A 24,422-nucleotide genomic window follows, 5' to 3' on the forward strand; every position below is an offset into this window, starting at 1 on the left:
AAACGATTGGTCATTTTCTGAAAAAGTAAAAATGTATATACCTTTTAACCACAAATGCTTGTCTTGCACTAGCTCAGTGTCCACGACTTTACACATTACGCAATTACGTTGGAAAGGTTACAATGACGTTGAACAATTTTAAAGTTGGAAGAGAAAATAAGACTGAACCGAAGTACACAGACGAAAAAACTAACCACACGTGACCTTTCCAATGCGAAGTTATGCATGCAAATCACAGAGCTAGTGCAAGATGAGCATTTGTGGTTGAAAAGTATACAAATTGTAATTTTTCTTAGAAAATGGTCTATCGTTTCGCTAGATAACACCCTTATTCCCCGGCTGGGATTGTGTACAGTCGTGGCCAAAAGTTTTGAGAATTACATAAATATTGGAAATTGGAAAAGTTGCTGCTTAAGTTTTTATAATAGCAATTTGCATATACTCCAGAATGTTATGAAGAGTGATCATATGAATTGCATAGTCCTTCTTTGCCATGAAAATTAACTTAATCCCGAAAAAAACTTTCCACTGCATTTCATTGCTGTCATTAAAGGACCTGCTGAGATCATTTCAGTAATCGTCTTGTTAACTCAGGTGAGAATGTTGACGAGCACAAGGCTGGAGATCATTATGTCAGGCTGATTGGGTTAGAATGACAGACTTGACATGTTAAAAGGAGGGTGATGCTTGAAATCATTGTTCTTCCATTGTTAACCATGGTGACCTGCAAAGAAACGCGTGCAGCCATCATTGTGTTGCATTCAAATGGCTTCACAGGCAAGGACATTGTGGCTACTAAGATTGCACCTAAATCACCAATTTATAGGATCATCAAGAACTTCAAGGAAAGAGGTTCAATTCTTGTTAAGAAGGCTTCAGGGCATCCAAGAAAGTCCAGCAAGCACCAGGATCGTCTCCTAAAGAGGATTCAGCTGCGGGATCGGAGTGCCACCAGTGCAGAGCTTGCTCAGGAATGGCAGCAGGCAGGTGTGAGCGCATCTGCACACACAGTGAGGCCAAGACTTTTGGAAGATGGCCTGGTGTCAAGAAGGGCAGCAAAGAAGCCAATTCTCTCCAAAAAAAACATCAGGGACAGATTGATCTTCTGCAAAAAAGTATGGCGAATGGACTGCTGAGGACTGGGGCAAAGTCGTATTCTCCGATGAAGCCTCTTTCCGATTGTTTGGGGCATCTGGAAAAAGGCTTGTCCGGAGAAGAAAAGGTGAGCGCTACCATCAGTCCTGTGTCATGCCAACAGTAAAGCATCCTGAGACCATTCATGTGTGGGGTTGCTTCTCATCCAAGGGAGTGGGCTCACTCACAATTTTGCCCAAAAACACAGCCATGAATAAAGAATGGTACCAAAACACCCTCCAACAGCAACTTCTTCCAACAATCCAACAACAGTTTGGTGAAGAACAATGCATTTTCCAGCACGATGGAGCACCGTGCCATAAGGCAAAAGTGATAACTAAGTGGCTCGGGGACCAAAACGTTGAAATTTTGGGTCCATGGCCTGGAAACTCCCCAGATCTTAATCCCATTGAGAACTTGTGGTCAATCCTCAAGAGGTGGGTTTACAAACAAAAACCCACTAATGATTATGAAAGAATGGGTTGCTATCAGTCAGGATTTGGCCCAGAAGTTGATTGAGAGCATGCCCAGTCGAATTGCAGAGGTCCTGAAAAAGAAGGGCCAACACTGCAAATACTGACTCTTTGCATAAATGTCATGTAATTGTAGATAAAAGCCTTTGAAACGTATGAAGTGCTTGTAATTATATTTCAGTACATCAAAGAAACAACTGAAACAAAGATCTAAAAGCAGTTTAGCAGTAAACTTTGTGAAAACTAATATTTGTGTCATTCTCAAAACTTTTGGCCACGACTGTAGAGCAATTTGGACCTTCCACCCATTGGCTCCCCCAGAAGTCCACTATATGGAGAAAAATCCTGTTTTCCTCAAAAACCTTAATTTCTTTTCAACTGAAGAAAGAAAGACATGAACATCTTGGATGACAAAAAAAAAACACTTTTTAACAGATATCAAAAAAATTTATATCTCAAATTATCCTAATTCCACTGTCAGTATCTTAAATCCACAAAAAAACTAAGCAAAACTTTAAGCAACTTGGTTTAAGCAACAATGGCCAAAAAAGTGAAGTTAGTTCTGACAAAAGATCTTGAATCCTTTGCTTTATCATTTGCAGAAGCCACTTGATTTGATATTTTGCGATCAAAAGCAATACAATTTATTTGTATGGTGTTGCTTAAGTGTCCAAATAATTTATATTTAGTTTCTTTTTAACAGCACTACCTTGTATTATGACTAGTATTATGTTTCGGAAACCAAAGGCATAATTTTGCAAGATTTTAAAGATTAAAGAATTTTAAAGAAAAATACTGCTCAAATTTTCAGCAAGCTTTTTTTAAATAATTTAATAGTTTTATTCAGCAAGGATGAATTCAATTGATCAGAAATTATTGAATTAACTAACAAACGAACAATGAACAATACATTAAATACACCATTTATTAATCTTTGTTAATGTTAGTTAATAAAAATACAGTCATGTTCATGTTAGTTCACAGTGTATTAACAAATGTTAACAAACACAACTTGTGATTTTAATGATGCATTAGTAAATGCTGAAATTAACATTAACTAAGATTATTAAATGCTGTAGAAGTATTGTTCATTCTTAGTTCATGTTAACTAATGTAGTTCACTAATGAACCTTGTTGTAAAGTGTTACCGAAACTGTATTAAAATGAAAATTACACTAACTAACATTTTATTTCAAATACATACTGTTCTTTCAAAGTCACATTTTCTTTCTCATTTTCCACAAAAATATGAAGCAGCACAGCTGTTTTCTGCATTGATAAAAATAAGAAATATTTTTTGAGAAGAAAATCAGCATATTATGATTTCTAAAGGATCATGTGACACTGAAGACTGGAGTAATGATGCTAAAAAATAAAATTTTTCCATTACAGGAATAAATTTGATATGTTGAATTAGAGAACAACTTTTTAAATTGAGACTTTCAAGCTTACAGACCCCAAACTTCTGAAATAGTAGTATAAATATTCATTTTTCTTTAATATTTCCATTTTCCGACAAGCTGGATTTTTAATAAACTAAATGTTATTGCATTGATCTGAAAAGGTTTAGACTTTCTATTAGACTTTCTAGAACATTTCTATTCTTGTACCTGGTGTGTGAGGTAAGTGCTGAGCTGAAGCATCCAATTGCGCCACTGCTGAACGGCCACGCCCACTCTCCGCCCACTCTCCACTAAGATAGAGCCGAGCGGATAATTCTGAGGCAGCTGAATCACTAGTTCAATAAAGATATCGTCGACAGAGTAAGTTGCGATCACCTCCCGTGTGGTAGACCGTGCTTTCACCTGAGAATGCAAAACACGTCAGATCGCAATGCATAAAACCACTTAAGACAGACCACTTTCTTTCACTTAAACTTTCCACCATGGCTCACCGTCATGTTCTCAAAAGTCTGGGTGCTGGACTGCACAGAGGCGATCTCCTGCGCAGACAAAATGCCGCTGACGTACTTGCTGGTGAATTTATCCACTGTGCTGAAGACACGTTTCTCTTGGCTGTTCCACCACAGACGTACCATTGCAGGCAAGTCCTTTAGCGCACCATAGTACACGGAGCAGGCCAGATGAGGAACCTCAAAATGCACACCTTCAGTTTCTAGAAAACACATACAAAACAATCTTAATTTGTGTTCCGAAGATGAACAAAGGTCTTACAGGTCTGGAACGACATGAGGCTAAGAAATTATTGACAGAATTTTTATTTTTGGGTCAACTACCTATCAAATGCCTGATTTTAGCAACATTTCAATAAATTTACAATAAATAATTTTGGTACAGAGTTGAATCCTGTGGTCACAGTTATAAATGATCTGCAACATACTCTGGGGGGATAGAGACAAACTCTCAGTGAAGAAGGTTTTGGGTTCTTTGCTTGAGGGTTCTGCCGGCTGCCCAGGCACTGATGGGTTCTCTGGCATCAGACGGAACAAGTGGAGCAAGAGTTTATGAAGAGAACGCGTCTTTTTCAAATGCAGAGAGTACTGAGCTCGCAGCTGAAAAACAAAAACAGACATTTTCACTATGTAAAAGAAATGTCATGTTGTTTGAGTAGTGTGGCCTTTTGTCACATTCACTCAAAATCATGAAAGCTTTGACATTATCACTCAATATTTCTGTCACAATGAGACGGACACATTTGACACATTATTTAACCTCTAGAATGTCTCTGTTAGAAGTGGTTTACAAGAGTGAGATAATGATTGGCAGCTTTCCAGAGCATTATTCCTGTTTTTTTCTTTTACTTACATGGGATGAAGAAGCCTTGAAGAAAGTGAAGAGGAGTTTCCAGGCTAGAAGATATCCCAGAATGCAGCAGTGCTCCATACTGAGGGGCTGCACCACTGCAAACTCACCCACCTGCACGCTACCTAGAATACTGTCTAAGAGCTCTTCTGTGGCAGAAAGGATGCTCATCAAAGCTGCAGGAGGAGACCTATAGGAAGTTGGCAAGATACCATTAAAATTGTGGGTGGCAAAACAAAATGAAATAAAATGAAACAAAATAAAACTAAATGTAATGAAATAAACAATAAAACAAAATAAAAATAAGATGAAACAAAACAAAATGAAACAAACTGAAATAAAATAAAATAAAACAAAACAAAAGGAAACTAAATAAAACTTTAAAAAACTAAAAATAAAAAATTAAGTGACATAAAAAATTTAAAACTACATCAAATACAAAAAATAAAATGAAACAAAATAAAACAAAAAACAAAATAAAATTACACTAAATAAAACTAAACTAAATATAAAAATAATGAAAAAGTAAAACTAAATAAAACTAAATTAAATAAAATGAAACAAAATAAAAACCAAATGAAATTAAATAAACAATAAAATTAAATTAAACAAAACAAAATGTAATTCAATAAAAATGAAACAAAAATAAAATAAAACAAAAAATGATCTAAAAATAAAACAAAATGAAACAAAACAAAAAAGTTAAATAAAAAAAATTAGGTGAAACAAAATAAAACAAAAAAACAAAATTAAATTAAACTAAATAAAACTAAACTAAATATAAAAATAATGAAAAAGTAAAACTAAATAAAATGAAACAAAATAAAACAAACAAAATTAAATTAAACAAGATAAAACTAAATAAAAATAATGAAAAGTAAAACAAAATAAAACAAAATTAAATAAATTAAACAAAATAAAAAATATATAATAAAAAAAACTAAATTAAATAAAACTAAATTAAATATAATAAAATAGGGTGTTTTGTGTTATTTAGATAAACGTTTATTGTTCTCTAACTGTTCACTGCGATTTCAAAATAAGAGTTTACACATTTTGATGTCCACATATTCAAAACATTACAGTGGCTGTAGCATTTCTGTCTTAAAGAAATAGGCAAATATTAATTATTAAGTGAGCATTTGAATTAAATGCTGTTTAGCCAGATGTATTAGCTTTTGCTGTAACATTTAAAAACAATCGTCAGGCCGTTGCTATAATGCATAATGTATATTCATTTACATGTGGTTTATAGTTTATATTTTTTGCTTTGTTCAATAAAACCATAGGATTACTTGCTTTTATTTAAACCAAATTTAAACCAAGACTATTGTTCGCTTAGGTCTCTTTTTATTACCTCAAAAAAATTTTTTTTAGAAAATAATCAGATTACTCGATTAATCGTCAGAATAATCAACCAATTACTCAATTAATCGTTAGTGACAGCCCTAAAAAGACTGATAGATTCATAAAAAAACTGGCATTAGATATACGAAGATGTTTAAGGGCCAGTGTGTGTGAAAAAGTGTCTTTGTGTGTCTTACAAGCATGGTTCTTCTCCATCTTCATCGTCAGATTTAGCGCTGGCACTCTCGCTGTCACTCTCCGGCAACAAAGGCATCACCCTGTAAGACACCAACACATCACTCACATTTCTCCCGAGACGATTCAACGTCAGCACTGAGGCTCATTCAAAGACTTGTAATGGACATAGCATTACAGCAATAGCACTGAGAAGATCTCAGCTAACCCCGTAGAATATAAAATCTGTTTCTCTCCCAGAGGCTTGTGCTCTCAATGAAGCATATTTAATTAAACCCAAAGCGGAACGCATTGTGGATTAAACTTCTTCTGTACAATATGACCTTAAGGCTATGCAAAAACCGGCCGTCCCTTGGAGTATTCATTTCAATTACATTTACAATTATGTTCTAGACAGATACTTTCCCACCAAAGCAACTTACAGGAAAGTCCATTATAGCGTTTCTGCAGACGCTGCAGAACAGGTAGAAAACAAAGATAATGTCTAGGTGGTAAGACACATGCTGACTCCTTAATGCGGTATTTTGTGCTACGCATTTTATTTTTCCCCACAAGTCTAATTATAATGTTAAACAAGTTTTTCTGCACCACAAACAGTTGTAATTTAGTTTAGCATGACCATTTTCTGCCCTTTCATTGACTCTTTAGTATTAAACAGGTTGTTTTTGCAACTGTTCCTTTAAAACTTTGGTCACATGTTAATGTTCTTCGGTTGCTGATCATGTGAAAAGGCATTTATGTTGAGCTTTGGAAAAAGTTCGGCCAAAAAATGAAAATTTGCTGAACATTTACTCACCCTTAGGCCATCCAAGACAGCATAGTTTATTTCTTCATCGCAACACATTCAGAGAAATTTAGCATTACATCACTTGCTCACCACTGAATCCTCTAGAGTGAATAGGTGCCGTCTGAAAGAAAGTCCAAATAGCTGACAAAAACATAATAATCCACAAATAATGACTCCAGTCTATAATTTAAGGTCTTGTGACGTTAAAAAAAAACTGCATGTTTGCAAGAAACAAATCCATCAAGACGTTTTTTAACTTTAAACTAATGCTAGGCCATGATTAATCGTGATTGATCATGATTAATCACAATTAATCGCATCCAAAATATAAGATTTTGTGCACTGTGTATATTTATTATGTATATATAAATACACACACATGCATGTATATACTTAGGAAAAATATATTATGTTTATATAGTAAATATATTTATATATAATATAAACTATGTGAATACCAACTTTATATTATAAATACATATATTTATATAATTTATACAAAATATTTTCAAAATGTATACTGTATGTGTGAGTATTTCTATGTAAATAAATAAATATATATATATATATATATATATTGTGAAAGAAAAATTCATTTATACCCTTTTGAAGCATTTAGTATTTCTTTAAATAGAGACACCCAGAGGGCAAAGAGGCATAAAAGGTAAAGAATGTCACCTAGATGAGGGGAAGCAGCTGGGGAAGCAAATGGGCACCTTTTGGTGACCCAAAAGGTCTCTTAGAAGGTTTTCTATAGGTTGACTTGTATACTATAAAAGGAGTTTTCTTTGTTCCCTGGGGGATGGAGAGTTACAGGCTGTTAGGAGATGTAACCTTGAGGACTAGGGAAGAGATATAAAAGTGGAGGAAACCCTCCCTTCTTTGTCACACTCTGCAGCAACCTGTGTTCCTGTATGACTGTCTGACCTTCTTTGCAAAGAATAAATCCTTACAAAAGACAATTGATTGAGTTTGTCTCTTATGCGATGAGAGTCGTTTGATTTTTGCCACGACAAATATATATATATATATATATATATATATATATACACACACACACACACACACACACACACACACACACACATATACACATATACACATACACACACACACACACTACCAACACATTTTTGGATGCGATTAATCGTGATTAATCGTTGTTCAGCACTGCTTCCAGCTAAAATACAAGTCCTCTATCCATAATATTTTTTTCTCCAGTGAAAAATCTGTCTCGTCTGAATCAGGAGAGAAATATGCACAGATTAAGCACTGTTTACAACTGAAGACAGTCCAAACTAGTGGATTTTGATATGAGAGACAACAAGGGATGGACTTATTCACTGGAGGAAGCTTTATTATTATGGATTATGGACTGGTATTGTGGCCAAAAAGTTTGGCTTGAATACCATAATGATGGATTTATTACAAACAATTGTTGGACTGGAGTTGTGTGGATTACTTGTGGATTATTGCGATGCTTTTATCAGCTGTTTGGACGGTCATCCTGACGCCACTCACTGCAGTGGTTTCATTGGTGAGCAAGTGAACGTTAAAATTCAGCTAATTTTCATTTCTGGGTAACCATTCCTTAAAAACAGTAAGTTTTCTATGGGATTTTTTTTGTGCCAATAATAATGAACGTAACTTTATAAAACTGAACGTAACTTTCCAAAAAACGATCAAAAATATGCCAATGCAAAATAAGAAAAACACAATGAAAATGAAAAAATGAACTTAAATGAATTAACATGCTCTTCAAATATGCTTCATTCTTTGTTAATGATTTTCAAAGAATCGTTTTCGCGAATCATGGATTGTGAATGTGTTGCCACAGCTTTCGCTTACGCTTCGCAAATTTTCGTTTGCTGTTTTGGCACAAACATCTCGTGGGGGGGCGGGCTTAACAGCGATCTACTCTGATTGGCTAATGAGCTTTCGATGGACAGTTGCTTTCTGACCTGGATGCACAGACGGTGACGTCCGTGGCGCGAATATTGGAAAATTGTTGCGGTGCGCAATACGTCGTGCTTTGTTTATATTAAGTATTAATGTTATTAGTATTTCACCTATGGTCGTCTCTTAGTTTCTAAAGATGAGCTCCCAGGAGAGACACGGAGCGGCATCATCTTCCACCTCAGCTTGTCCCTCAGGGCAGCTTGGGACGTTCTAAAACGCTTAAAGTGGCTTACGTATGTAAAAAACGACCAGGAATCCCCAAATTTTTGTCAAACCACTTGTAACAAACACTAACTACTATCAAAAGAATGAGCCCTTATTCCACAGATGCAGTGAATAAAATCACGTTAAGCGTTTTCTCCCCCGTAGAAGCCCATTATAAGAAAACTGTTTAACGTGGTTTAATTGACCTCAACAGAGACCAGGGAAGAGCAAACTTCTGTCAAATGTTACTGATAATAAATGCTTGCTGCTGTCAAAAGAACGAGCTCTTATTCAGCATAAAGTGATCGTGCGACTGAGTTCATTTTTTCATTTTCATTGTGTTTTTCTTCTTTTGCAGTGGCAAATTTTTGATCGTTTCTTGGAAAGTTATGTTCAGTTTTATAAAGTTACGTTCATTATTATTGGCACAAAAAAAATCCCATAGTTTTCCAGTCTATGACACAGTTAAATGTCTATTGTGTGGAGTCAGAGTGAAGTAGGTGTTAAAGAAGGTAAGAGAGTCTGTACTTGTGTAGGATGTGGTAGACTGCAAGCTGTAACGGCCGGGCTTTGAAGAGCAGCAGGGGTGAGAGGGTATTCAGCAGGGTCTGGAGGGGCTCTGGCAGACTGCTCCTCTGGTCGGCTACAAACCGAGGAGGGAGTTTATTCTGTGTGAGCAGCTCCATAGGGATGTAGGTAAGAGCCTCCCCCACTGCCCTCAATACCGGCAGGGGGAACAAAGGGTCATCTGGCTCTGTAAAGTCCACTGAGACAAAAGATTGACATTTCAGCAGTCTGTTAACCACCAGACATCATGTTTCCATTAAATATCAGGAGTTTAAATGATAGAACAAGTATAAAAATGACTTCTAGGTTAAGGCTAGAGATGAGTCACAACACCTATTGGGCAAACATGATTACTAAGTTTGAATAGCTTCTACATATGAATTCTTTGGTTGTTGTGTTTAGAAGCTGAGCTTTATTTATTTAAAAAAAGTTTAAATGTTTGCAATTTTTTTTACAGAAAACGTAAAATACAACTGTAAAAATCTATTGTTTAATCACATTATATGCAATTTCACTATGTTACATAATAAAATAACATCAATAGAAATGTGTTTTTTGCAACTCTAGAAAGTATAAATAAATACAATACACTTTATAGTTTAAAACAGTAAAGAACATTCTCAGTAGTATATACATATTTTTTACTTTTTATTTTTGTTATTATTAAGGTGTTAATTAGCTAATGTTTACTGCATTATTTTTATACTACAGTAGTTCAGGTAGTGGTATATTAACATAACATAACATAAAATATACTGTTAAAAGTTATAAAAATATATATAGGTACCAATAAGCCATCCTGTATTACCTTATTAACCATATTTTTTGTGAATGTGAATATCTGGCAACTTTTTTTTATTAACAGGATTTTTACATATTTTCAACTATGTTTAGGGTTGGTAAAACTGTATAATTGTCAGGGTTTTTACAAAAAATATTAAGCAGCAAATATTATGAAATGCATCTTGAGCATCAAATCAGCATATTAAAATGATTTCTGAAGGATCATGTGACACTGAAGACTGGAAATTTCAGCATTACTATCATTTATATCAACATTAATAAATTATATTTTAAAATATATTAAGAAAGAAAACCGTTATTTTAAATTATATGTAATAATATTTCACCATATTACCTGTATTTTTGTTCAAATAAAAATGCAGCCTTGGTGAGCATAAAAGACTTTTCAAAAACATTAAATAAACTAAAAAAAAATTATACACTACTAAGATTTTTAATGTTTTTTAAGGAAGTCTCCTCTGTTCACCAAGCCTGCATTTATTTGATCAGAAGTACAGCAAAAACAATATAATTTTTACATATTTTTACTATTTAAAATGTCTATTTGAAAATATTTTAAAATGTAATTTATTCCTGTGATTAAAGCTACATTTTCGGCATCATTACTCCACTCTTGACAAATCATTCTTGAATTCTTGAATTGCTGTTCAAGAAAAAAAATTTTTATTAGTAGTACTTATTTAGCAAGGATGCTTTAAATTGATCAAAAGTTATGATAAAGACATTTATAATGTTAAAAAGATTTCTATTTCTATTCAACAAAGAAACAAAGAAAAAAGCTGTTTTCAACATAATAATAATAAATATTTTTGAGCAGCAAATCAGAATATTGGAATGATTTCTGAAGGATCATGTGACTGGAGTAATGATGCTAAAAATTCAGCTTTGAAATCAAAGGAATAAATTACATTTTCAAATATATTCAAATAGTAAAATATTTCAAAATTCTACTGTTTTTGCTGTACTTTGGATCAAATAAATGCAGGCTTGGTGAGCAGAAGAGACTTCTTTTAAAAAACATCGTACTGTTCAAAAACTTTTGACTGGTAGTGTAAAAAACATTAAACCACAAACCAAACATGACGGTGCTAGTTAAGGCGACTCACCAGGGATCCTAATAAGCAATGGAAGCAGAAGATTGTGAATTCCCTCCAAAAAGAACTCTTTCCACTCTGATTTCAGCTCTGGAGGAAGCTGTTCCTCCACGCCAGCAGGGGGCAATGTGAAAAACTCACTCAGCCTCACAATCAGCTCACAGTTTGCACACACAAACAGCTGTACCCAAGGATTCCAGAACATGCTGCTGTTCTCACTGGTGGTCTGTGAAAAACACACAATTACTTGTCGTGCTGATTAAAAACGACATTTGCTCAGATCGTCGTCTGTATGCGGCACGGTTCTCAGAGTAGGTGTGATTATTTAGAAGATCATCCATATGTGTAAAGCATCTCAGCTCTCATTTACACCTGGTGTTAAAATAAGATCTGTTCAAAATGCAGATTTGATTGTGCACTAGGGTGGACATTTCTGGAAGGGGCAGGGAAAGTGTTGCTGTGAGCCTGTCTGCTGCATACAAACTGTGAATAAAGAAAGATAGAGAGAAATCTCACCTCTAGCCATGCCAACATCGAGCAGAGCAGGAGATCCCAATGAGTGTTTCCCAAGACTGTGGGAGAATGATCCACCATCCAGCACAGGAAACGGATTATTTCTACAGTAAATAAGAGCCCTGTGGTGGAAGCTTTTCCAAGGTCACTGCAAATGGACACAAAGAAGAAGGGACAGATTATTAAGCCATATCTTATCTGAATATATACAAGCCCGAAATTATTCATACCCCTGGCAAATTCTGACTTGAAGTTATTTTTATTCAACCAGCAAGTTGTTGTTTTTTTATTAGAAATGACACAGACGTCTCCCAGAAGATACTAAGACGATGTACAAGAGGCATCATTGTGGAAAAAAATATTACTCCTCTTTTATTTACATTTGAACAAAAAGTGGCATGTCCAAAATTATTCATACCCTTCTCAATAATCAATAGAAAAGCCTTTATTGGCTATTACAGCAATCAAACACTTTCTATAATTGCTGACCAGCTTTTTGCATGTCTCCACTGGTATTTTTGCCCATTCATCTTTAGCAATGACCTCGAACTCTTTCAGGTTGGAGGGTCTCCTTGCCATCACCCTGATCTTTAGCTCCCTCCACAGATTCTCAATTGGATTTAATTCAAGACTCTGGCTGGGTCACTGCAAAACGTTAATGTTTTTGTCTGCTAACCTTTTCTTCACCACTTTTGCTGTGTGTTTTGGGTCGTTGTCATGCTGAAATGTCCACTGGTGCCAAAGGCCAAGTTTCTCTGCAGACTGCCTGATGTTGTTGTTGAGAATTTTGATGTATTGCTCCTTTTTCATGGTGCCGTTTACTGTGATTAGGTTCCCTGGTCCACCGGATGAAAAACACCCCCAAAACATTAAGTTCCCACCACAGTGGGGATGGTGTTCTTAGGGTTGAAGGCTTCTCCTTTTAACACCAAATGAAGACTGCATCATTGTGGCCAAACAGTTCAATTTATGTTTCATCTGACCATAAAACAGAAGACCAGAAGTCTTCTTCTTTGTCCAGATGAGCATTTGCAAAGGCCAAGCGGGCTTTTGTGTGCCTTATCTGGAGAAGTGGTGTCCTCCTTGGTCTGCGTCTGTGAAACCCAGCGGTGTGCAGTGTCTGTTGAACTGTCTGTATTGAGATGTTGCCACCAGCAGAGCCCAGATTCATCAGGATGGCCTTGGTGGTAATCCTTAGATTCTTTTTAACCACTCTCACTATCCTCCTGGCCAGCACAGGTGTCACTTTTGGTATCCAACCATGTCCTCTGAGATTTTAATAATACTTTGCACTGTAGCCACTGGAACTTCAAAACATTTAGATATGGTCTTATAGCCCTTTTCTGACTTGTGAGCAGCATACGCAGCCGCAGGTCCTCAGTGAACTCCTTTGTCTTAGCTTCTGTTGAGTTCACCTGTTGAGTTGATTAAAACATCTGTTCCCAATGAATCAGGGTAATTAGGATGCTTTAGAACAGCTTGGACTATTTGGAATGGTATAGAACTTTGGATTTTCCCATAGACTGTGACAGTTTGCAAAGGGTATGAATAATTTTGGACATGCCACTTTTTGTTCAAATGTAAATAAACGCTGAGAAATATTTATTTCCACAATGATGCCTCGTGTACATTGTCTTATTATCTTTTGGGAGAAGCCTGTGTCATTTCCGGGTCAAAAAAAATTTGCCAGGGGTATGAATAATTTCGGGCTTGACTGTATATATATGTTGTGTATCATTTAAAGTTGCTTCATATTCTTGTTTCATTTAAAATTGTGTTATGATAGCTATTATATTTATCATTACTTATTATTCATTTATATTTAGTATTTTTATTTGCATAGTATAGTAAAAAGTTTCCTCTTTTTTGCATTAATATAACAGCATTTTTAGCTAAATGTTTATATATTGTTATGTATTACTTGGTTTACTATCTTGATACATTTAACCTTTTTATGATAGCAATTACGATACTCATTTTGTAATACTAACTGATTTTATATTTTATAATTTTATGTTATATTTTGCATTACTTAAGATTGTTTTATTTGAAAATACAGAAGGAATAAAAAATGGTGATACTTTTTCTGTATTAATGTTATTTTTATGAATGCATTTTGAGCAAAATGTTTATATACTGTTATGAATTGTTACAAGTTGTTTTGTAACACCTTTTTTTAATGTGCTCTATAAATCTAACAAAGATAAACTAAACTATTTTTCAGATTTTTGTCATTGATCATTTAAAATATTTATCTCTCTCTTTCTATATATAATAATAATAATAATAATAATAATAATAATATGCTTATCAAAGTCTCATTTGTTTGATCAAAAATAGAGAAAAAAGAATATTATGAAATATTATTGCAACTTAAAATAACAGTTTTACATTTAATATATTTTTTCAGGATTCTTTGATTAATAAAAAGTTTAAAAAGAACAGCATTTATTCAAAATAGAAATCCTTTCTAGCAATACAAGTCTTTGCCATCACTTTTTAGCAATTTAACACATCCTTGCTGAATACAAGTAATAAAAAAAAATTCCAAAAAAAGAAAGAAAGAAAAAAATGTTCTGACCCTAAACTTGAAAATGGTAATGTATATTGTTAGAAAAGATTTATATTTTAAATAAATGCTGTTCTTTTTAATGTTTTTTTTTTCAAAGAATCCAGGAAAGGGTATTGCAGGTACCTAAAAAAATAAGCAGCACAGCTGTTTCCAACATTGATCATAAATCTGCATATTAGAATGATTCCTGAAGGATCATGTGACACTGAAGAGTAGAGTAATGATGCTGAAAATTCAGCTTTGCATCACAGGAATAAATTTAATTTTGAAGTATATTAACATTAGCTATGTTTCCATCCAAAAATGCGAATCTAACTTATAACTTAAAGCACCGTTTCAATCCAACGAGAGAAAGAGAACAAATTCGTCACTTCCTGATAAACTTGCAGTAAATCTCACTAAAAAATCTAGGAGAAGTCATGAAAATAATAATTTTTTGAATTTTCATATTTCCCCACTGGTTAATTGACAAGTGACAACACAGGTGGTACCGGTATCACCGAGGGAAAAGGTTGAGGGAGAGTCTTCTCTCGTTTCCACGCTTTTCTTTGCTTTTAAAAGCTTGTAAATGTCCGTAAGCATTTTACTTTTACTTTCGACTTAACGGCAATTCGGCATCAATTGATTGAATGGACAACAACAAAACAGTACCTCAACTCACTTAGTCTATTTTAAACATAGAATTATTAATTTACTAGCAAAAATAAATAAATAACTGTTAAATAACTTCCACAAAGTTTATTTATAAAAACAGACCTGCTGAAAATCAGCAAACACGTTGGAAACAAATAAATAAGAAACAAATGTTCTTCCAATGAGCTTCCAAATTCACCTTAGGTACAGTGTTGTTTTTGACCATCATCTTAGATTTAGTCTTAGTCTTAGTCTTTTGGACTAAAATGCTTCTTAGTTTTAGTCAAATTTTAGTCACTTCTATATGTGATAGTTTTAGTCCAATTTTAGTCGACGAAAAGTCAAAAAGGTTTTAGTCTAGTTTTAGTCGACGAAAAGTCAAAAAGGTTTTAGTCTAGTTTTAGTTAAAAAAAAGGGGAAAAAGTAGTCTTTTAACAAATTAATGTAGGTCAGTAAGTATTTTGCTGTTGGGTAGTGTCACTTATAAGTTGTGAAAATAGCAGATCTATAGTTCAACACAATGTGAGCTTCCGGATCGACTATTTTCACCAATAATTACAATAATGAAGGAATGTTTTAGAACATAAAAGACAAACAAGGATGGAATGCTAAAACGGCTTGCCATACTAGTATAGCAAAGAGTATTTAATGCTAAAACGGCTTGCCATAGCGTCAGATACTTTTTAAGTTTTAATTGGCATGCACAATAAGCAGAAATGTCATGCATTTTAAATGTCTGACGGACCACCCACTAACATTTTCGTCTATTCTCATCTCGTCAACGAAAACTCACACACGTCTCGTCATGTTTTAGTCATCAACGAGCCATTTTTATCTCGTCATCGTCTCGTTATCGTCATGAAAAAAAGTGGCGTCAACGAAATGATTTCGTCATCGTCATCATTGACGAAAACAACACTGCTTAGGTAAAGGAAAACAGTCAGCAGGCCTTTTTTAAAATCCAAAATACTTTTAAAACAGGCGGTTTTGCATCTCGTTTCAAAACTAAATCTTTCTCACCACACTCGACTCACACTCCTCATGTGATGAATTAAATCGGACTCCTGCCGCGGATCTGTGATGCGACTGTTGAGCAGCTGTGTTCAGTTTTTAATTGCACTGTTTGTTCTCTAACTGAACTAAATGATTTTTATTACTATAAAAAAATCTAAATGTGGTGGTCAAGTGACAAAACTGGTGAAGGAAACATTTCAGAATCACCAATACAACATTTCTGATGCTGTGCAACAAGATGGGTCTGCTGGTTAGTCGAGTTATCCCGTTCTATCAGTGCAGTCACATGATGTTTTTAATACATATGGAGGAATTTATTCAGTAAAAGTGTTTCCATCGTAGTTTATGCGCATTTTTCCTTATGGGATAAAAAGTTTATCCTACTCTGTTGTGCGCATAAGTTTTTTAGGCGCATTTTCAGAATTTATGCGCATTTTCGCGTTTCCATCCAGAGATTTTTTATGCGATATTCCAAAATGCGCATAAAAATAGGTGGATGGAAACGCAGCTATTGAAAACTACCATTTAAATTGCAATAATATTTATGGGGGGGGGGGTTGTATTTTTAATCAAATGAACACAGCCTTGATGAGCAAAAGAGACTTCTTTAAAAAACCATCAAAAAAATCTAACTGATCCCAAACTAATTTTTGTAATTAACAATATATATATATATATATATATATATATATATATATATATATATATATATATATAAATAATCAAAGTGTTTTTATTTTTCTATTGGAAAGATACAATAAAAAGGTCAAATAAAAATGTTGAGGAAAAAGCAAGAAGGGACTGAGACTTGAAACCTGCATCACCCACTTGAGCATCGTGGCCTTGGCTGACATAATAAACACGACTGCCATCGCCGTCTTCCTCATTACAGAGATACACATAACTGAGACATGGTCTCACCTGTTGAAGAGGAACCACTCCTCTCTACTGTTCCTCCATTCGGCAATCGTGGCTATGACAGCCAACAAGATCTCATCCTCCACAGCAGTGTTGGCCTGTAGACAGCAGAGCAGCACGGCCAGACAGCCCCACACACCTACACACACAACATTATTCTTTCACATCACTTAAGTGAGCGAGATCGCTGTTGCTCAGCCTATATGACTCACCATGTGCGGTGTGTGCTTATGATTTGAATCTCACCATCGATGCAGTCCTTCTCTCTGTCCTGCCAGTTAAGAAGCTCTGCGACACACAAGGCGATGAGGGATTCTCTGTCTTCACTGGCTAGAAATGGACACAACACCTGCAACGTGCTCACACTGTTCTCTGAGAGGGGAAAGAAACTGACACACAAAAGAGCCACAGAATTAACAGGAACATCGCAACCACAAATGTACAAAAATATTCATCAATATCTATAACAATAAGAAATGTTTCTTAAGAATATAAAATATATTTAAACAGAAAACAAGTAATTAAAATGATTAGATCACAATAGTATTGTTTTTACTATATTTTTAATCAAATAAATTTAGTCTTGGTGAGCAAAAGAGATGGTGGTGGATGGTTGAAAACAACATGTTGTGTTTTGGGGGATGTCTTACCATTCTACATTGCCATATAAGGACTTAATGTGGCTTGGTTCCATGTTACTGTTCTGCATGTATTTTGCCAGAGCTAGTGACCAGAGGGAGCCTTCTTCTTGTGACCTGTGATCAAAAACGACAAAAGGGTCTATGAATTATACTTATTTAAAACAAAATAAGACATTTATACATAGGCTAGGCCATATCTATTGAAAATGCAAATAAATAAATATAGCTGCACGCAGCGATTAGTGGGGTTCAAGCGCTTTAATCCATTGAAGTACATACGAAAAAGACAATATGTAGCAAGCATTTTTTGCAAATAAAGGTAATTTACCATAGAAATATTATGGTGTGTAATGTTTATGACGGTTACAGCAGCAGCTGTGGTCCGAACTCCTTAAAACGTGCATGCTTGTTTAGAATAACCTTTCGCATGTGCTTACCAGGTTTTGTGAAGTTTAGAGTTTTCCTTTGGGCTTCATAGGATTTTGGGTCAATTCGAAAAGGTCCCTTTTCTAAACAACCCCATTATAGCTTCCCAAAGGGTAAATTTCTATTTTTTTTTTTTTTTGATAATTATTGACCTAGAGAGTCCAGAGAATTGTACTGCTGTGTTTTTTCCAGATTGAGCAAAAAAACTAGGACTAGTTCGCTAAAGTAGGTTTTTTACCTACTTTTTTTTTTACCAATTATTTAAGAAACAATTTGATTGACAGCAGTGGTTCTAGAGGCAAAGTTGCCCAGAACAAAGAGGACTGTCATACACTATGATACAAACATCGCTTGTATGTGTGAAAAACCTTGCAATGCACCAGTGTTGTTTTCGTCAACGATGACGAAATCATTTCGTTGACGCCACTTTTTTCCATGACGAAAACGAGACGATGACGAGATAAAAATGGCTCGTTGATGACTAAAACATGACGAGACGTGTGTGAGTTTTTGTTGACGAGACGAGAATAGACGAAAATGTTAGTGGGTGGTCCGTCAGACGTTTAAAATGCATGACGTTTCTGCTTATTGTGCATGCCAATTAAAACCGAAAAAAGTACCTGCCGCTATGGCAAGCCGTTTTAGCATTAAATGCTCTTTACCATACTAGTATGGCAAGCCGTTTTAGCATTCCATCCTTGTTTGTCTTTTATGTTCTAAAACATTCCTTCATTATTGTAATTATTGGTGAAAATAGTCGATCCGGAAGCTCACATTGTGTTGAACTATAGATCTGCTATTTTCACAACTTATAAGTGACACTACCCAACAGCAAAATACTTACTGACCTACATTAATTTGTTAAAAGACTACTTTTTCCCCTTTTTTTGACTAAAACTAGACTAAAACCTTCTTGACTTTTCGTCGACTAAAATTGGACTAAAACTATCACATATAGAAGTGACTAAAATTTGACTAAAACTAATAACCATTTTAGTCCAAAAGACTAAGACTAAGACTAAATCTAAGATGGTTGTCAAAAACAACACTGCAATGCACATTCGTTTTCACCCTTGAAAAATTTGTCATCACCCCCAGTGGCACATGTTGTCGGGGGTAAGTACTACCATCCCTCCCACATCCCTTTCAAAACTCTACGTCTGCGCAATCAGTTTTACGTGAAGATTGCTGAATTACATTGCACTAGGCGCTTGAACCCCTAATAAAAATACACATGAATGAATTAACCTTGTGAAAAGCGTGTCTAACAGAGTGGTTTGGATCAGACTGTTGTTGTGGATTCTCTGCTCTACACTCCAGGACTGCAGCAGTTTGTGGTATTCAGACACCATGAGGGGTGACAGCTCCATTTCTTCACACCACTGAAGTCCATAGAAAATCTCTGAAACTACATTAAAACAAACATTGGTGACACTTTATTGTAACTCTATGAAGCCTACTGTATCATATTCACACAATACTTCACTGCATTATATGTTTTGTCCCTACAACAAAAACTACAGAGCCTTGATCATAAAACTAAACATTTAAATATGATCGTAGTCAGACATACCGTGAGAAATAAAGTGAATGATAAATAAACTGATATTTATATCCATTTCAAGAGATTCAAGTTCAACCACAAATTAAAATTCTGTCATTAATCTTCATCATTTATCTTCAGAACACATATTTTTGTTAAAATCTGAGAGGTGTCTGACCCTGCATAGACGCATTCAAGGCCCCTAAAGGAAGTAAGGATATAGATAAAATAGTCCATGTGACATCAGTGGTTTAACCTTAATTTTATGAAGCTACTAGAATACTTTTTGTACGCAAAAAAACTTTATTCAACTTTCTTCTCTTCCATGTCAGATGGAAACAAAAGCGCATTCACAAAAGTAGTTGTCTATGCAGATCCAGAAGGCTCTCAGGCTACGTTCACACTGCAAGCCTTAGTGCTCAATTCTGATTTCTGCTCAGATATGATTTTTTGTATAGCCAATATCAGATTTCCAGTGTGAACAGATCATAATTCTGAACATGGTTCTATGAGTTCTGTCATATCACTGGTTACCATTCGCAACTGTCTTGATAACTTTGGTTATGTAAAATCTTTGAAGTGTCTCCGGAATTATGACACTCAATCTAGAGTGACATAAAAGTCGCGTGAATTCTGACATGACTGTTCACACTGCGGTCGCATTGCAAAACGTCTGACCTGTATTAGATACCTGTATAAGTACTACATTTGGAAGTGGCACAGTCAGAATTTAAAAAGGTCAGATTCCATGTGGTTTGTGCTGTTCAAACGGTCATGACAAAAACCGATCTACGTCACATGTGGGCCGCATGTGCCTGCAGTGCGAACAGCCTCAGATTTAATCAAGAATATCTTAATTTGTGTTCCAAAGATGAAAAAAGGTCTTACGGATTTGGAACAACATGAGGGCGAATAATTAATGACAGAAGTTTCATTTTTGGGTCAACTATCCCATTCATGAAAGTAGTACACTGTCATAAAGATTAATTTACATTATAAGCCATTAAAACTTACCTTACTTTTTGGCATCTGCACCAAATTGCACGTTTTGAAAATAAAATTGAGGTGTTTTTGTTTTGTTTTTTTAAGCTGAAAATGTTCTACTTGTAAAGCATAACCAAAAATTATTATTTTACAAAAGCACTGCTACCCAAAGCTAGATGAATAAATTAGTCTCACCTATGTGTTTGAGATCAGGAATTTCAGAGAGGTCTGCCTCCACCTGCTGGTCATCAGATGAAGCTGCAGTGAAGATGATTTTCCCAAGTAATGCACTGACACACAGGTGTGCGGGCAGCCGGTTAGTTGCCCTGAACCTCCACACATCCATGCTGGGGTATTCACCGGTGACTCTGAGACGACCACACAGTAGAGGGTGTCTCACCCACTGCAGAGATGCACAAAGATAAATAATTAAAATAGCATATTTTTGCCATATTAAAGGGATAGTTCACCCAATAATAAAAATTCTGTCATCAATTGCTGCATATGCAGGGTCAGAAAGCTCTCGGATTTCATCAAAAAATATCTTAATTTGTGATCCGAAGATGAAGGAAGGTCTTGCGTGTTTGGAATAACAAGAGGGTACGTAATTAATGATAGAATTTCTATTTTTGGGTGAACCAACTCTTTAAAAAAAAAGTTCACTTCCACAGCAAAAATTTACAGATAATGTACTCACCCCCTTGTCATCCAAGATGTTCAAGTTTTTCATTCTTCAGTCATAAAGAAATGTTTTTTTATGGAAAACATCTCAGGATTTCTCTCCATATAGTGGTATTCTATGGTGCCCACAGGTTTGAACTTTGAAAAGGGCTCTAAATGATCCCAGCCGAGAAAGAAGAGTCTTATCTAGCGAAATGATCAGTTATTTTCTAAAAAAAAAAAAAAAAAAAAAAAAGGACAATTTATATACTTTTTAACGTCAAATGCTCGTCTTGTCACAGTGTATTCCGGTTCAAGACAGTTAGAGTATGTCGAAAAACTCATTTTCTCATCCTACATCGCTGCAGAATTACTGAGACATTGTTTAAAAAGTAAACATGCAAAGATCAAACACCCTTTGCAAAAAAAAAATTTAAAACAGCAACGTAGGATGATTTTGCAGTTTGAGTAGAAAATGTGATGGGAGTTTTTCGACATGCCCTAACTGTCCTGAACTGGAATATAAAGTACATGCAGAGCTAGACAGGATGAGCAGTTGAGTTAAAAAAAATAAAAAAACAATAAATTAAATAACCAATCGTTTCACTAGATAAGACCGTTCTTCCTTGGCTTCCCCTCCTTCCCTTCCATTTTAACAAAATATCGAACCAATGGTTCCTCACAAAATCTGTTGCTGGCATTTTTTGCCTGTGTGAATGTCCTCTGTGACCGGCTGAATGTCCATACCTGAGGTGGCAGGGCCCGTCTAATGCGACTCCATTCCTCTTCAGTAGGAGTTAGACAGCAGATAAACTGCGACAGGAGATAGCTGTTCTTCTGGACTGAGGCGATGGTCTGAGCCAGACTCTCCACAGCCTGCACCACAACCTGCAGACTGACAATGATAACAGGAGATTTCAGACAAGTTTCCAAACAATTCTTTCAGCTATCCAAACTTTTCAAAAACAAAAAAGTAACAGCTTTTGGAGAAAGCACATTTATTAAAGACCACTACCTTTTGACTGTCAGTGGTGCAGTGAGCAGCTGACTTTTAACCCAGAGTGCAATGTTGTGGAGGAGGGTGCCCTTCGTGACCCCTGCGCCCAGGTGAGCGATCAGTGACTGAATGCCAGCAGTGTAGGCGTGCTGCAGCTTCAGGAGAAGAGCATCTGCCGAGAAACACCAGACGTGCATTTAAAAGCAATACACGCAGTTGTAATATCTGAGAAATTGAGAACCACATTCTATGGAGACAAATGTTTGAACTTTTGGATGATTTGGAGCACCTGAGAGGTGAGTGATGGTTTGGTCCTGTGCACAAAGCTGGAAAACAGTCATAAGTAACTCCTCGGCAGACGCCAGCAGCAGGCAGCCCTTAACCGAAGAAAAGAAGGTGGCAGCCACATCAGAGATGAAAGTGACCAGCGGCTCCATGTTGCCAGCGTCTGACATGCCCTTTGCTTCTGACAGGGTGGCGTGAAGCTTGTCAATGATCTGCTCCACATACGCCTTGCCAATGAGAGGCTCTGCAGAGAGACGTAAAGGTGAAAAATAATTATTTTCTTTGAGGAGAACCACTTACTAAGTCACTTTTTAGCACTTTTAAGGGAATAAGTTCAGCCAAATATTTTAAATTCTGTCATTGATTACTCATGTCGTTCCATACCCATAACACCTTGAGGTTGAACCATTGATGTCACATTTTAACAATGTCTTTATTACTTTTCTGGACCTTGAATGTAGTAGCACTGTTGTTGTCTATGCAGCATCAGAAAGCTTTCAGATATCATCAAATATATCTTAATTTGTGTTATAAAGACTGACAAAGACCTTACGGGTTTGGAACGACATGAGAGTGAGTAATTAATGACAGAATTTTCATTTTAGGGTGAACTATCCCTTTAGGAAATTAAATAAGGTCAGTTTTGTCTTTAACTGTAATATGTGGTTCAGATGGTAGTTTCTGAGTACTGATGACATGAAGACTTACCATTACTGTGCTGCTGTGACAGAGCAAGGCTGATGAGAGGCCAGCCATGTGTATGATGGGATGATGAAGAAGGGGATCTATGCAGACCCATCACACACAGATCTCCAGCCAGACCCACCAACCTCTCCCCTAACACCGCACCCCTCAGCCAGCCAATACACATCTCCAAACAGACGGGATCTGCACACGCCTGGTGCCATTAAAATGACAAGAGAAGATTTAGTTAATTCATATTTCTTCAATACAAAACATTGTAAAATGTAAAGCTAAATTTATCTGAAAATATCTCTTAATAAAAACAGGTACCTTTTCAATAAGCTGAAGAGTAACACTCCAGTTCAAATCCCTCTGTTGTGAAGAGACAAATAACTAATTATTGATATTTCATGTTTGTAAATGAGAGAAAACGTCCATGTTCAAGGCCCAGAAAGGTAGTAAGGACATCGTTAAAATAGTCTATGTGGCGTTAGTGGTTTAACCGTAATGTTATGAAGCTACAAGAGTACTTTTTGTGCACAAAGAAAACAAAAATACCGCCTTTATTCAAAAGACTAAAGTTGAGGTCAAAAGTTTACATCCCCCCTTTCAGAATCTGCAAAATGTTAATTATTTTGTAAAGATGGATCTCAAAATTATACAGTCATTGTTGGAAAGGGTTCAAATACACAAAAAAATGGCTGGAAAACCAAAGAGTGTGTGAAACCTGAAGGAATTTTCTGAAGAACAGCAGGCAGTTTAACGGTTCAGGGCAAACAAGGGACTTGTGAACAATTATCACTAAACAAAAAAAAAAAACAGCTTGTGGATCATTCAGGTAGGAACACAGTATTAAGAATCAAGGGAATGTAAACTTTTGAACATTTTTATAAATTCAACTATTATTTGTTCTTGTGGACTATATGTAAATATCTTTAAATGTGAAATATCTTATTCAGGTCAATACTAAATAAAAAATAACATGCATTTTATATGATCCCTCTTATTTTGGTAAAACTTTTGACCTCAACTGTATATCTTTCCTGGCCTTGACTGCGTCAGTTGCATTGCTGTCTATGCAGGGTCAGAAAGCTCTTAGATTTCATCAAAATTATCTTAATTTGTGCTCCAAAGATGAACAAAGTGTCTTACAGGCTTGTAACAACATGAGGGTGAGTAATTAATGACAGAATTTTCATTTTAGGGTGACCTATCCCTTTAAATGT

General features: G+C 35.5%; 1 protein-coding gene across 1 annotated transcript in view; it reads right to left on the reverse strand.

Moving 5' to 3' along the window:
* The window catches only part of ltn1 (listerin E3 ubiquitin protein ligase 1), a 35,346-nt gene that overhangs the window by 2,294 nt on the left and 8,630 nt on the right, over window positions 1-24,422 (reverse strand). The window contains exons 11-28 of the mRNA XM_073829331.1: window positions 23,527-23,568; window positions 23,221-23,410; window positions 22,517-22,756; window positions 22,246-22,399; window positions 21,978-22,125; window positions 20,766-20,973; window positions 19,292-19,451; window positions 17,627-17,731; window positions 17,223-17,365; window positions 16,980-17,115; window positions 11,843-11,987; window positions 11,339-11,552; window positions 9,390-9,627; window positions 5,914-5,994; window positions 4,373-4,559; window positions 3,948-4,119; window positions 3,502-3,722; window positions 3,218-3,412 (exon numbers count right to left, since the gene is read on the reverse strand). Of these exons, the coding sequence (XP_073685432.1) occupies window positions 3,218-3,412; window positions 3,502-3,722; window positions 3,948-4,119; window positions 4,373-4,559; window positions 5,914-5,994; window positions 9,390-9,627; window positions 11,339-11,552; window positions 11,843-11,987; window positions 16,980-17,115; window positions 17,223-17,365; window positions 17,627-17,731; window positions 19,292-19,451; window positions 20,766-20,973; window positions 21,978-22,125; window positions 22,246-22,399; window positions 22,517-22,756; window positions 23,221-23,410; window positions 23,527-23,568 (2,979 nt within the window). The remainder of the gene's footprint in view (window positions 1-3,217; window positions 3,413-3,501; window positions 3,723-3,947; window positions 4,120-4,372; window positions 4,560-5,913; window positions 5,995-9,389; window positions 9,628-11,338; window positions 11,553-11,842; window positions 11,988-16,979; window positions 17,116-17,222; window positions 17,366-17,626; window positions 17,732-19,291; window positions 19,452-20,765; window positions 20,974-21,977; window positions 22,126-22,245; window positions 22,400-22,516; window positions 22,757-23,220; window positions 23,411-23,526; window positions 23,569-24,422) is intronic.

This window comes from Garra rufa, chromosome 23 (assembly GCF_049309525.1).
Source record: "Garra rufa chromosome 23, GarRuf1.0, whole genome shotgun sequence".
NCBI classification, from domain to species: domain Eukaryota; kingdom Metazoa; phylum Chordata; class Actinopteri; order Cypriniformes; family Cyprinidae; genus Garra; species Garra rufa.